This window comes from Cnephaeus nilssonii (genome assembly GCF_951640355.1).
Source record: "Cnephaeus nilssonii genome assembly, chromosome: 21".
NCBI classification, from domain to species: Eukaryota; Metazoa; Chordata; class Mammalia; order Chiroptera; family Vespertilionidae; genus Cnephaeus; species Cnephaeus nilssonii.
Genome location: NC_137092.1, coordinates 18,009,952 through 18,023,907, shown reverse-complemented (window position 1 = coordinate 18,023,907; position 13,956 = coordinate 18,009,952). Strand labels below are relative to the sequence as shown.

General features: G+C 45.4%; 1 protein-coding gene across 9 annotated transcripts in view; it reads right to left on the bottom strand.

Moving 5' to 3' along the window:
- Positions 1-13,956, bottom strand: part of DNM3 (dynamin 3) — a 373,749-nt gene that overhangs the window by 278,949 nt on the left and 80,844 nt on the right. For all 9 annotated transcript variants that reach the window (XM_079761529.1, XM_079761527.1, XM_079761525.1 and 6 more), the window contains exon 4: positions 13,162-13,365. In XM_079761529.1, the coding sequence (XP_079617655.1) occupies positions 13,162-13,365 (204 nt within the window). The remainder of the gene's footprint in view (positions 1-13,161; positions 13,366-13,956) is intronic.

Below are 13,956 nucleotides of genomic sequence, written 5' to 3'. Positions count from 1 at the left end.
GCACTTTCTACATTAAAGAAGAAATCTAATTGATTCTATGAGTCTCTTCATGTTAGAAATACTAAGATAAAAATATATCCCTTAAGAAGTCAAAACACGGCATCTATGAACAATTAAGTAATTTCTTCTTAAAGTATAAAATATGTTCACACATACAAATTGATTCAATTAATAGCAGGGAGGATTTGGGCTCATGTGCAATTATTTAACATTTATTGACTTCTTTAATTTGGTCAAATATTTAAGTCTCAGAATTTCAAGGTAAGCTGGGAATCCAACTGAACGGAAAAATCGCTGCAGGCAGGCTACATGGAAACAGCTTTTCTCCATGGACTGCTCTTGTATTTGCATTTGATAAATACACTCATCAGATTCTGAGTGCGACTTAATGCCTGATGCTTGAAGCTTCTGTTCAACTTAACAGCACCTCCAGGACCAGACAGTAAAGTAGACGTCTGCTAAATGTTGCCAAAGGTCAGTGACTATCAGTTTACATCACCCGTGGACTTTAACTTTTTCCAGATTGAAGAGGGAGACTTGTTGAAAGCGAAAAGCTTGAGGAGGTGGGTTGGACACACCTCCACAAAACAAATAAAGAAGTCTGCCTCCAGCTTCTGATAAATTCACAAATTTCATCTCAAGAGAGGATGGTGCCCTCTTCCCAACCAGAGGAATCAATCCTCATGGAGAGGTGGGTTTTTTAATATATATACATACATATATATATATATATATATATATATATATATATATATAATATGCAAATTGTCCAGGACGCCATAACGTCATGACTGCTCAGGAGGAGGCTGCACACGCAGGTGGGCGGTACGGGACTGCGTGCGAGGTGAGGCAAGCCACGATGGCGCAGGCCTGGAGACAGGGGGCCTGCCCAAGCCATGGTGGCAGCTTGAGCAGGCCCAGAGCAGAGACAGGGGAGCCTGCCAGCCACGGCGCTCCAGCAGTCCTGCCTCTGTGCGTGAGCTGCAGAGGAAACACCTTTTCCGACCGCTCATTGGCTAAGCTCCTGGTATGCCACTCGCAGCGTTCTTGGTAACTTGGGTAATAAGAATACAAGATGGTGATCTAGGGTTTTTCCACCTCACTCCTGGAGGAAAAAACGAAGGTCCGCTGCTAGAGGGGCTAACAAATGTCATATCCTGCCCTAGCCGGTTTGGCTCAGTGGATAAAGCCTCGGCCTGCGGACCGCAGGGTCCGGGTTTGATTCTGATCAAGGGCATTTACCTAGGTTGCAGGCCCCGCCCTGGCCAGGGCCCATGTCAGGGCTAATGCAGGAGGCAACCAATCGAAGTGTCCCTCTCACATTGATGTTTCTCTCTGTCTTTCCCTCTCTCTTTCACGCTTTCTAAAAATCAATGGAAAAATATCCTCAGGTGAGGATAAAAAAAATAAAAAAAGAAAGAAATGTCATATCCTATGAAAGAGACATCTTGAAAATGCCTAAAGAAAATTGTCATTTTTTCGTGGTGAAAAGACTGGAGTCTATGTTGATGAAAACACCTTGGCGGCTGCGGCGGCTGGCAATGGCAGCAGCAGCGGGGTGATGGGGTTGGCACCTTCCCCTGATCAGCCTGGTTGCCTCCCACAGAGGGAGGCCAGACTGCGGGGAGTGAGCCTAAGCTGTCAGTAGGACATCCCCTGAGGGCTCCCGAACTGTGAGAGGGGGCAGGCTGGGCTTTGGGACCGCCCCCCAAGTGCACGAATTTCATGCACCAGGCCTCTAGTGTATGTGTGTGTGTGTGTGTATATATATATATATATATATATATATATATATATATATACACACACTGAGTGGCCAGATTATTATGATCTCTGAATGCATAATAATCTGGCCACTCAGTATATATCCTATATAATAAAAGGCTAATATGCAAATTGTCCCCTTGAGCAGGAGTTCAACCATCAGGCAGGCCGGCCAACCACCCATGTCCCCTCCCCCTGGCCAGGCTGGCCGGACACCACCCATGTACGAATTCATGCACCGGGCCTCTAATATAAATACACACACACACACACACACACACACACACACACACACTGAGTGGCCAGATTATTATGCGTTCAGAGATCATAATAATCTGGCCACTCAGTGTATATACTCCAGGATGAACTCTGGTCATGCTAGCTTTAGAAATAAAATTCATTTTCTGTGAAATAAATCACCATGAAAGGAATTTCCAGACACATTTGCCTCCCTGGTGAGGCCTTTGAACAGCCCTGTATTGTAGACGACAAGCTTGATGGGTGATGCTGACATATGGCTGCGCCCAGAAGATAAAAGGCACAGTCAGAGTCTTCATGGGTAATGAACTTGTGCTCAGGTAATAAATCAACACCCCTGTTGGGATGGACTCCTCGGCTTTCTATACAGATAATGTGAGTGTCACATTATGATGAACTGCTCAGCTAAGGTGTAGCGGTATCTATAAAACACATGGCTGTTTGTGTCATTTCTCCATTAATGTGGAGTCTTCATTATATGACCATTACAACCTACCAGGAAAAGTGAACATTACACCATCATAAATAAACTCAGTATGATAAAAACTATCTCCCCACCAATCAATCTAACCAACTAACCTCATCTGTACCCATATCCTCTGCTTTTCCTACCGTTAAAATGAGAAACAATATTCAATCCTCTCCTGTGTAGGGCAAGGACTCCCACAGGTGCTCTACATTATATCTCCCTCCCCTAATTAAGGATTTTTCTTCTATTTATCCATTCTTTATCCTTCGTCGCCTACTCTTACCCCATCTCTGTCCTTCATCACAAATTTTCTCTCTCCTGGGTCATTCTTACCAACACACAAACATGCTATAATGTCCCCCACCTTTCAAAAACATTCTCTTGACCTTGTACTACTGTGTCCCATTTTTCTGTTTATCTCAACGGTGAAACTTGAAAGAGTTTCGGTCTATCTTCTGTTTCCACTTCCTCACATGCACGTGTCTTTTGAACCTCCTCTAAAACAGGATTTCCTACCAACCCCTTCCTATTAAGGTCACCAATGAATTTCATGTGCCAAATTCAAGGGTCAATTCTCTACCCTCATCTCCATTGGATGAGCACATAATAGTCTGGTTTAGACACAAAGACTGGAGATAGCGAGGACTTAACCAGGTTCAAGGCTGCTTTGCTTCCGTTTACTACTGAACATTTCAGCAAGCAGTGGAAAGGATTTGTGGGCTAAGAATACAAGTGGCTCAATGGGGGCTGCTTCCCAGCACCTCCCTGGCTCCTTGCAGAGGAGCACTTTAAGCTTGAAGATGAATACAGCCTGTGAGGACTGGGGAGACTGCCTGGCCAGAAAGGCAAAAAACGCAGTTACACTGCCTTTTAAGACACTAGGTTGGTTGTACCGCTTCATGACAATGGAAGGGAAATCTCACTATCCCATAGCTAGCAACTCCTGGGCTCCAGTTCTTACTGTGTCCTCCACCTTCCTCAAGGCTAAGCGGTAGACTTAGCCTTGACCTTGATCTCTCTGTAGCATTGGACACAGCTAATCACAAGGTCCTTCCTAAAACCCTCTTTCCTGTGGCTTCTGGAATGCCACTTGGTTCTCGGCCTCTTCTCAGTCGCCTCCGCTTTTTCTCCTCCTCTTCATCGGGGTTATTTCCTTGGTCCTCCTTCTCTTCTGTCTTCATCTTCTACGTGGTTTCAGCTCAACTGGTCTCACGAAATTAGACACTATCTGAATGAGTTCCCTAGAGCTGTCCCAATGAATTACCACACACTGGAGGCTCAAAACGATAGGAACTTATTGTCTCATGGTTCTGGCCTCCAGAACTCTGAAATGAAGGTGTCAGCAGGGCCAAGATCACCCCCTTTAGTGGCTCCTGGAGTCCTTGGCTGTGGCAGCATAACTTCAATTCCTGCCAACATTCCACCAGGCCTTCCCTATGTCTCTCTCTCAAATCTCCCTCTTTTCTCTAACAAAGACTGGCCATTGGATTTAGAGTCCACCCTGAATCCAGGATGATCTCATTTCAAGATTCTGCAAAGAGAATCAATTTCTTTTCGAGGTAAAACAAAAGATGCCAAGAGAGGCAGGCGGCGGAAGCCAAAGGAAAAATATCGGTACTTTGTAATCTAAGCCACAGGCAGCGAGGGGAGGCAGGGCGTTCTCCACGCAAGGCCCTCGCCCCAGGGCAGTGGGACTCCGCCAAGGTTACCTGCTGGGAGGGACCCAGGGACAAAGAGAGCAGCCGCCCGGAGGCACTGGTGCCATGACAGGACCCCGCCTGCTGGGGGTGGAGGAGGGGGTGAGGGGAAGGGTGAAGCCCATCAGAGCAAATGGCCACAGGGTGAGGGGCCGCCTACCCAGAGGTCACAGGTCAAGGAGACAGAGGCCCTGGGCGGCCAAGGGTTCCATTTTTAGCTCTGCCCTTTAACTGCTGTGTGCCCTGGAGGAAGTCCCTCACCCTCTCGGTGCTGCAGTAGCCTCACCTGTACAATGGGCACGTGAACAAGGGGGCGGAGCCACATGAACAGCCAGAAGTGGGCATGTGGACAGGGGGCGGGGCCATGTGAACAACCGGAAGTGGGCACATGAAGGGGGGGCGGGGCCACGTGATGAAAGGAATTTTAGGGGGATATAGGCAGGTTTAGGGAATTTTTAGAGTTGGGGTCCATGGAAAAAAACATAGGGCTACCGATTGGGAGAAGGTACATCTCCATAACACAAGGAAGCCAGGTGCACGGAGCAGCAACAGTTGTATTTACATAAGAGAAGAAAGCTGGAAGCAGCCAACATATATATTTTATATTTACAAAATAAAGAAGAAGGAAAAAAGCCCAGAAAGAAAAGAACAATAAGTCGTATTTGACCTTTGAGTTCAGGAGTTGCTATAGTGACAAAATCAAAAAGGGGAATAGTGGCCAATCAGAGGGGATATCCAGACATAGGGACCTGCAGCCTTTATAAACTGTGGAAGAAGGGACAGGGTGGGACCCTTTCCCCCTCCCCACGTGGGAGTCTATTCTATGGGACTCTCTCCCGCTCCCCACGTGGGAGTCTGTACTTGTTCTTCAATAAATCTCCACCTTTGCTATACTACCCTCTGTCCATGGATTCATTCTTCGACTCTGGCGGACCAAGAATCCAGGTTCCAGTCCAAAAATTCCATATCAGTGATCAGCCGGAAGTGGGCACGTGAACACAGTGTGGGGTTAAGTTAGGACGGAGGAGGGGGTACCTGAAGATGGAGGAGGAGGATGGAGGATGGAGGAGAGGCCACGTGAGGATGGAGGAGAGGTCATGTGAAGACGAGGGGGGAGTGAAGGGATGGGGCCAGGAGCAAAGGAGCCCCAGGAGCCCCCAGAAGCTGAGGAGGCAGGAAGGACCCTTCCCTGGAGTCCTTCCAGGGAGCACAGCCCTAGACACCCTGATTTTAGATTCTGGCACCCAGATGGGGAGAGCACTTGTTCCTGTTGGTTTAGGCCAGTGGTCGGCAAACTCATTAGTCAACAGAGCCAAATATCAACAGTACAATGATTGAAATTTCTTTTGAGAGCCGAAAACCAACTTCTGTGCACGGGCCACGAAGTTTCAATCGCACTATACGTGCGCGCCCGCATGTGGTATTTTGTGGAAGAGCCACACTCAAGGGGCCAAAGAGCCGCATGTGGCTCGCGAGCCGCAGTTTGCCAACCACTGGTTTAGGCTAGTCTGTAGTCATCCGAGCAGCAGCCTCTGGAAATAGACCCCTCCTTGCCCCTCCTTTTGGGGCTTTGACCAGGTTCTGGGAACAGCTGGGCCCTGTGCCCTGGCAGGGGAGACCCCCTAGACCTCTCACTGCAGGGCTCACAGGGAGATCCATCCCTGTGTCTGTGTCTCCTCTCCCTGGGGCTCCTTGGCAGTGACAGTGCAGTGGGCACACCAGGCAGGCTGCTTGGTGGGACGCTGCTTGGTGGGAAGCACAGGCCACATGGCTCAGGGACTCCCCATCACCTTGCCCAGCCCCCAGCTGCAGGATGAGGCAGGGCACTCCCCAGCCCTGCCCTTACCTCCCAGGCCTTCCCCTTCTGCCTGGGCCTGGGCCTGGGCTTCCTGGAGCACCTGGGTTGACAGGAGCCCACAACTGGGTTGCTGTGCCCATATTCTAGATGCCAAGACTGAGGCTCAGAGGGGGAGCAGAGGTCCCTACCCCCATCCCACCTCCCCCTCAACTCAGCCCAGCTCACAGGTGGCTTCCCCAGCTGCCTCCTGGTTGCCATGGTGTCAGAGGAGGAGGAGGGGGAGCAGCAGATTTCTGAGAAGCAATCCCAAAACACACACCAGCTGGCCCCTCCTTCCTCACTCCCTCTCTCCAATGTCACAGCATCCATTTGTGCAGCTGGGCCGGGGCCTCTTCCTAGCCGGAGCAAAGGAGGTCAAGAAGGCAGAGAGGGGGCGGGTGGAAAGGCAGAGGGTCCAGGGAGTGGGTTCTGGGACCCCAACCTCACCCAGCAGATTCCCTGGACCCGGGCTCCATCGCCCTCCCACAGTTCCCAGGCCAGGCGGGCTCTCTCTGCCTCCCTGCCTTCGTGCATGCAGTTCCCTCCACCTGGAATGCCCTTCCTCAGCCTTCAGGTCCCAGCCGGCTCTAACTCCCCTGGAGAATCTTCCCCGAGTCCCTTGGGGCTGCCCCTGCATCCTGCACCCACCGCGGTCACAGCCATTTTCTTGATGATGCTCTCACGGGGCGGTGAGGTCTTGGGGATGCTGGCTTTGTCTTGTACCCCAGCGCCTGGCACAGACAGGTGCTCAGTAAAGCCGGAAGAAAGGGAAGGAGGGAGGGAGGGAGGGAGGGAGGGAAGGAGAGAGGGAGGGAAGGGAGCAAAGAAACACCTCTCATGGGATTGGAGAGGTTCTGGGCCGTGAGCACCTGGCACAGGGCTTGGCACGGAGCAAAGCCCACTCCCTTCCTGCCGCCTCCACTTGAGCCTGGGATCCAGCACCTTCTGCCTCATCCCATTTGGAGCCGGCTCAGGGTTCCTCTCTACACGCACAGGCCTGTGTCTGTTGCCCATTTGGATGCAAGGTAATCACACCAGGAGGCAGACGTGCACTTGACTTCATAAGGAGCTGGTGTTTTGGGGGAGAAAGGCCTTAATTCTCAGAAATCCCTGGACTGTGCAAACTTGCAAGGGCTTGAGGGTTGACTTTGAGCAGAGGTTTTCAAACGTTTTTTACACTGAATACTTTCTGCAAACAAAGCCATTATATAAAACAGAAGGAAACTAAGCTGCTTGGGGCGAAGTTGTGGTGTTGAAGGCACTGGGAGATGGGACCAGAGTCCCCTTTCCCCTGTAGCTCTGGGTCCCGGGGAGATGGGGGTTGGGGTTGGTCCTGGCGGTGGGATGGGGCGGCCAGGGGAGAGGGGGAGCCTGGGGAGAGTCCAGTGGCTGACATTTTCTAACGGGTACAGAAGGGCCTCAGTATCTTCAGAACTGCGTGTCCATGCCAGTGTGGCTGGGCCAACGCACTCATCCTTCACAGCGAGAAGTCAGTCTATACAAACAAAAATGAAAATATGTCCTTGGAACAAATCATAATGACTTCAATCTTTAATGTTCTCGCTGTTTCTTTTTTTTTTTAATCTTGAAGTGATATTTTAGGGGAAGTATCTCTTGTCTAGAGGAAATATTTATATGAATTCAGCAATTCCATCAACTCTTTTTCTTTTGTGAAATTCAAGTAAATTTAAAATTGCATCTGAAATATGATTGTTATGGTTTTATAAAAGTATCTCTACCCCCAAAAAAAGATTCTGCAAAGAACCTAGTTCCAAATAAGAACACATTTGCTGGCATGGGGGAGTTTGGCCTTAGACACATCTTTTTAGGGGTTACCATTCAACTCACTACCCGCCTCCAGGCTGATATCTCCCAGGTTCACAACTCCAACTTGAACTCTCCCTCACATTCCAGTCTCTAATATCACTAGTAATGAACATCTCAGATTTACATTTCCAGAGTAAAACTCTTCAGCCTCTCCAAACATTTTCCTCTCCTAGTATTCCTAATCGCAGTAAATGACATTACCATTTAAGCGATTTCTTCGATTAAAACTCTCGGAGTCCTCCTTGCCTGCTTGCTTTTACTCGCAGCAAACCCGTGATACTGTCAGCTCTACTTTCCAAGTGGACCTTGAATCTGATGGTGTCTTCTCTCTGGTCCATTTCTCTCTGATTCCAAGCCACATCAACTCTCCCCCTGCGGGACCTCTTTGAAGGAATGATCTAACTGCTCTCCCCATTTCTATTCAGACCCTTCTTACAGTCATTTCGTCTCACAGCAGGCAGACTCGCCCATGAACACATAAGTCGGATCGTCTCTCTCTACCCTCAAAACCCTCCAGTGGTTGCTCATCACACTTTGAATGAAATACAGTGTCTGTTATGATGGCCTAGAAGGCACCACAGGCTCTGGCCTGCCTACCTCTCTGATGGCGGAACCTACACCTCCCTCCCTCCCACCAAGCTCCATCCTCAGTGGCCCCCTTGCTGTCCCTTAACATGTCAAGCCAGCTCCACTCCTGGTCCTTTTGTGCTTGCTGACCCCTCAGCCTGGAAGGCTCCACCTCCAGAAACTGACAGGCCCTGTCCCCCCAGTTTTCGGCTCAAATGCTGCTTCCACAGCCCTTCTGTCTGGAATAGCATTCCCAGGCACTCTCTCTTCCTGTCTCCCGTTTTAATTTTCTGTCACGACCTGACATTACGCCAGCCTGGCATCACAATAATCGGTTATCTGTCATCTGTCTGTTTCCCTCATTAGACTATGTGCTCCATGAGGCCAAGCATTTTGTTTTGTTCACCAATGCCTTCGTGACGCTCAGAATGGCTCCTGCCATATGGTCCTTGCTCATTAACTATTTGCTGGGTAAATGCACAAGCAGCTAAAATGATCTTCTAAAATTAGTTAAAGCAATGTAGCCATGTTAAAAAGTGACAAATAAAAGTGAAATCACATTAAATCAGTTGAAGATAATTTTCACTGAGTGCTTTGCTTTTAGGAAATAATGAGGAAGTATTCACATGAGAATAGAACCATGAACTCTTCCAAATCGATTCTTTTTTCCAGCATTTATAATATTTGCTCTAGAAATTCCGTCTTTACATTTGTCAAGGGAGTCTGTTTCTTATACAGAGAAAAGATGCAGAGATATTCTAATAAATCTCTACCTCACAAAAAAATTTATAAGGCAAAACCTAATTGGATGTGTTTTGCCATGTTTCGTATCACAAAACTTCATCACGCATCTTTCACTCCAATTTTATAAAATTCTAACATGTGTTCATGATTATTCCTGAATAAAGTGTTTGAAAAACAACTGGGATGAGAAAGCTGAATGGTAAAATAGCAAACTAGACCTACTGGGAGCAAGGTATGTGGGCTCCTATCACGCTCCCGCTACTTACCATCCTTTAGACTGAACGCAAGTTCCAGAACCTCTCTCAGTTCCTCTTACATAAAACTGGGCAATGCCACCTACCTAACAGAATACTTGTGGTTATAACATCTGACACAGAGTGTTATTACACAACTCATTTCACTGGAATTAATACCTGCTGTGAGCCAAATTACACCCCCTAAAATATTAAAATGTTCATCTCATCAAGCAGATCCTCTGTCATATTTCGCTGGGGACTTGCATGACCTCACATGCATGTGAGAAGATGCGATACAAACAAAGAACTTATTTGTAACGGTGGAGAGTCACGAAAATAATCAGAAATGTGTACTGAGCATCTACCTCGTCTAGTGTCCTTCTGAGTGGTCCAGCATACAGAATTTACACTCCTGACCACAAACACTTTGCCTGGCTCAAGAGATGCCTCCTAAATATTTGTTGAACAGCAAATTAATGAACTAGCTAACAAAGGCAGTGATTGAATTGTTGATGTATCTGAGCAGACATTCTAACTAGCAGAGAAAGTGTATCTGAGAGGAATCAATGCAGTCTCCATGGTGAGACTGTGCTAAGAACCCTAGTCTGGCCCTTTTACCCTAAATCCATGAACAGCAGCTGGCATAATGCCTTAAACACATCAAGCCAAGCTAAGGACAACCCTCCTTCCATCCAACCCCACCCCCGGCCCCGGCCCCGATAAGGTCTTCTTTCACCCACAGTTAATCAAGCAACTCTCAGGTGAATCTGGAATCATTTTTATTTTTATGATACAGTATTAAAATATTCAAAATAATTCTATTATAATTCTAAGTGTTATCAAGCCTCATTAATTCACACTAGTGTAAGCAGCAGTTTGGATTACAGAAAGCTACTGATTGTTTTTACGGGTTTATTATCACTCTAAACTATGGACAACAAATAAAATAACAAAATAGTGTCCTTTGAATCTTTCCAAGAGTGAAATAACTGCTAGCATTTGGAGTTAAAATTATCTTTATAGATACATTAATCTTATTTAATTGCCATAGCAACCTTTTGAGATAAGGTTTATTAACAATTTCATTTCATTTTAGAAATGAGGTAATAAGGTTCAAAGAAGTTAAATAATTTGTCCAAGGATATGCTATCAGGATGTGAAAGATCTGCTTCCAAACCCTGTGGTCTCCCATCTACACCATTTAATACAGCAATTAATTGAGGAGTGATCTGATGCAGTGAGGAGAGCACGAGGTGAGGAGGGAGGGGCAACCACAAGGCATTGTGTGGTCAGAGGCATGTTATTCAACACAGTGTGTCACCCCCCAATCAATTCCCTCTCCCCAAAATAGGATCTCACTCCCACCGAACTCACATTATTCTGCCGGAACTAAAACCAAAGTGTGTAAGAGTACTTTGAAAAGTCAAGACCTCTCTGCAGGGAAAAATACACGTAAAACTTTACATACTTCTGATGACTAGGAGTTTGACCTTTTAAACTGGATAGCCATTCCCCTTGAAGTTGTGCTAAAAATTCTCGTTTAGTCAGTAAAAACATTTTTCACAAGTGATGCAACAGATAAGGTTGAACTTTGTCTAGCTACAAATCTGTGACATTCAACATACACTGAGTAATTCATCATGAAACTCATTTTTATATATAGCACAGATACATGTTTTCCAGCATGACAAGTACTATTTATTTTGTAAAAGCTTTCATTTTGAATATCATTATGCAAATAATTGAATACTAATTTATCAACAGAAACTTCCTTCCCAAGTATATAGATGGTGGGGCAAAAGTAGGTTTACAGTTGTTCATCTGAAAATTAACACAATAATTAATAAATAATAATACAAGAATAAACTCTGTTTCATGTACTCACAACCGTAAGCCTATATTTGCTCACACCGCCCCCCCCCCGCCATATTTAAATACTAGTATATGCAAGTCCTACATAGGTGAAAATGGCCTTAATTTAGCACAAAGTAGCTACTGCCCAAAACAGACCACCTCTCGGAAAATTATATAATTATGTACCTTGGTGAATCAGATTATAAGTCAGGCACCTGGAATAAATAATGGTTCTCTGTTATCCAAATAGTTCATCCTCCTCAGGCAGGGGCAAAACTTCAGGAAAGACGGACATAAAGTGCTGAGGACAGGCCCCTTGCATAGCCACCAAGTTAATCATGAAGACCAACAGTGTCACAGATGTCATGACCAGATTTCCCTCATTATCCCAATTCAAATGTCTTTTATATAACAATTTCCAGATTATTAAAGTTACTTAAGATCAGAATGGGGAATAATGCAATGGAACAACAAATGGTGGAATAAGAACCTCTAAGAAAGCCATTCCTCCATAAAAGCAATAAGAACATTGGCAAAAATTGGCAAAATTAACTTTTTCAGAACTCTGGAAATTAATCAAAGGCTTACAACAAACTGAAAGGTATTTATCCAACAAAAATGATGGAATCTCAGTGAGAACAGTGAGATTTGTGGTGTTTGACCTTTCCCTTTTCCCATTCCTGTCTCCTGAGCTCTGCAGTAGCCTTGAAAACTTCACCATCACAGTGAAATCTAGCGGCTGGCCACTCACCCTCTTGTAAAGTCAATGACTCCCATTCATGCCCACACAGAGCTTCCCTCAGCGTTTAGTGCTCTGCTCTTATATCTGAATGAGCAGCAAAAGATCACCAGATCACTTGAGAGAGGTCTCTGAGATCGAAGACAACGACCAAAACAACCAACAGGAGAAAATGGACTCAGAAACGTTGTAGATTATAAAAGGAAATCTCAAAATGTTCTCATTAAAACCTTTAGAGAGGACACTGCACGAGAAACCAAGAGCTGAATGGATAGAAAACAATAAAAATAACATTTACACAATAGGAAAATGCTGTTGCAACTTATTAAGTGAAATCAGAAATGAAAAATTAGACAAGCTGAAGATAAAGTTGTCTGAATCCTGCAAAATGCAGAACAAAAGGATGAGGAAGCAGATGATTAAAAAAATTGGGGGTGGGGTGGGGAAGGGAGGGATTGATCCAGGAGTTCTAACATGCTAATGATAAGGAGAAGAGAGAAAATGGGGGTGATTAATGATCAGAGAAGAAATCCTAGAATCGCAGACCATGCATCTCCGTATTAAACAGACACATCACTGATGCACTTCCATAGCTACTTTAAACAGACACACAGGAAGACCCATCACTAGGGTCTCTGCAGATAAACTGTTATTACTCAGCTCAGAGGAAGAAAAGAAATCAGATCATCAGCATAAATAAGGTACTTGTCTGGATTCTGAAATGCCAATAACAGATAAACCCCTGCTTTTATAATATATATTTATGTCAGGTAATTGTAAGTTAAACATCTTCCATGCATTAAAAGAGCTTCCTGTTTTAAAGAAATAAAAAAACGATTTTTTTATTGGGAGTAATTATTCAGGTAATGCTTATAATAACCAAGGGGACTGTCTAAATTCTGTCCCAGAAGTTTATTTTATTGACTTTTAAAATAAGTAATGCACGAAGATTAGAAATATCTATTTTCTTAGATCTCAGTTAATATTACATTTATTTGCATAGGTTTAGACTTTATTCCCCAGTTATTTTTCTTTCAACATCCTAAATACAAAAGCTCTAACAATATTAATAATGGCAAATTTAGTGAATAATGAATTCAAGTTTTGAGAATTGGTATTAACTTACATTTTCAATGAATTTCCTTTCATCCTAAGGGCCACACACTCACCTTGAGGGTCGACATCTTTAGCCAGTTTCAGTGCATCTGAGTTTGCAAGGTCGGTGTTGGCCGGGGTGACAGCCAGAATCAGACAGTTTTCCCGCGTGATGAACTGCATGATCATTTCCCTGATCTGATGCTCAATATCCACTGGCTGGTCTCCCACGGGCACCTTAGTAATCCCAGGTAGGTCGATCAAGGTGAGATTTAACACTGTGCAGACAGGAAAGAGAGTCTTACGTGTACCCTCCGTGCTAAAAGACATCAACTATGCAGAATCACCTGTCATTTTCGTGGAAATGAAAAAGCTCAGCTTTGTAGATGGTGCATCCAAATAACCCCAACTCAGGTGTGTGGAATAAAAAGCAAATAATAGGAAATGGCTTTGCAAGTTTTCACTGTTTTTATGATATGATTGTGCTGTTCCAAATGGTCATTTTCACATAATTTGAATGGCCCTGATTTGCTTGTCTGTTTTCTTGGAGAGCTGTCATATCCACAACTAAAGGGTTATAAGTAAAAACTGGCAATACGTTCAGACACTGTCTGCCAGTCTCATGCAGTACACTGCCTTCAAATGGTGTCAAGTTCTCAGGGTAAGATTTGTCCTTCCCTTCAAAAGCATCGGATGTTATTCACAGAAGGTTAGCCACTTAGCCTATGAGAAAGCTGTTCGCCATTCATGGTCCCTTGGGGGCTACCCAGCCAGTCTCATGGAGCAGCATTCCAGAGAGCAGGCAACGACCCCTGACTCAGTGACTGCAGCCCCAACCTGGCTCTTGTTCTCTGCACAGAAGAGTGTTG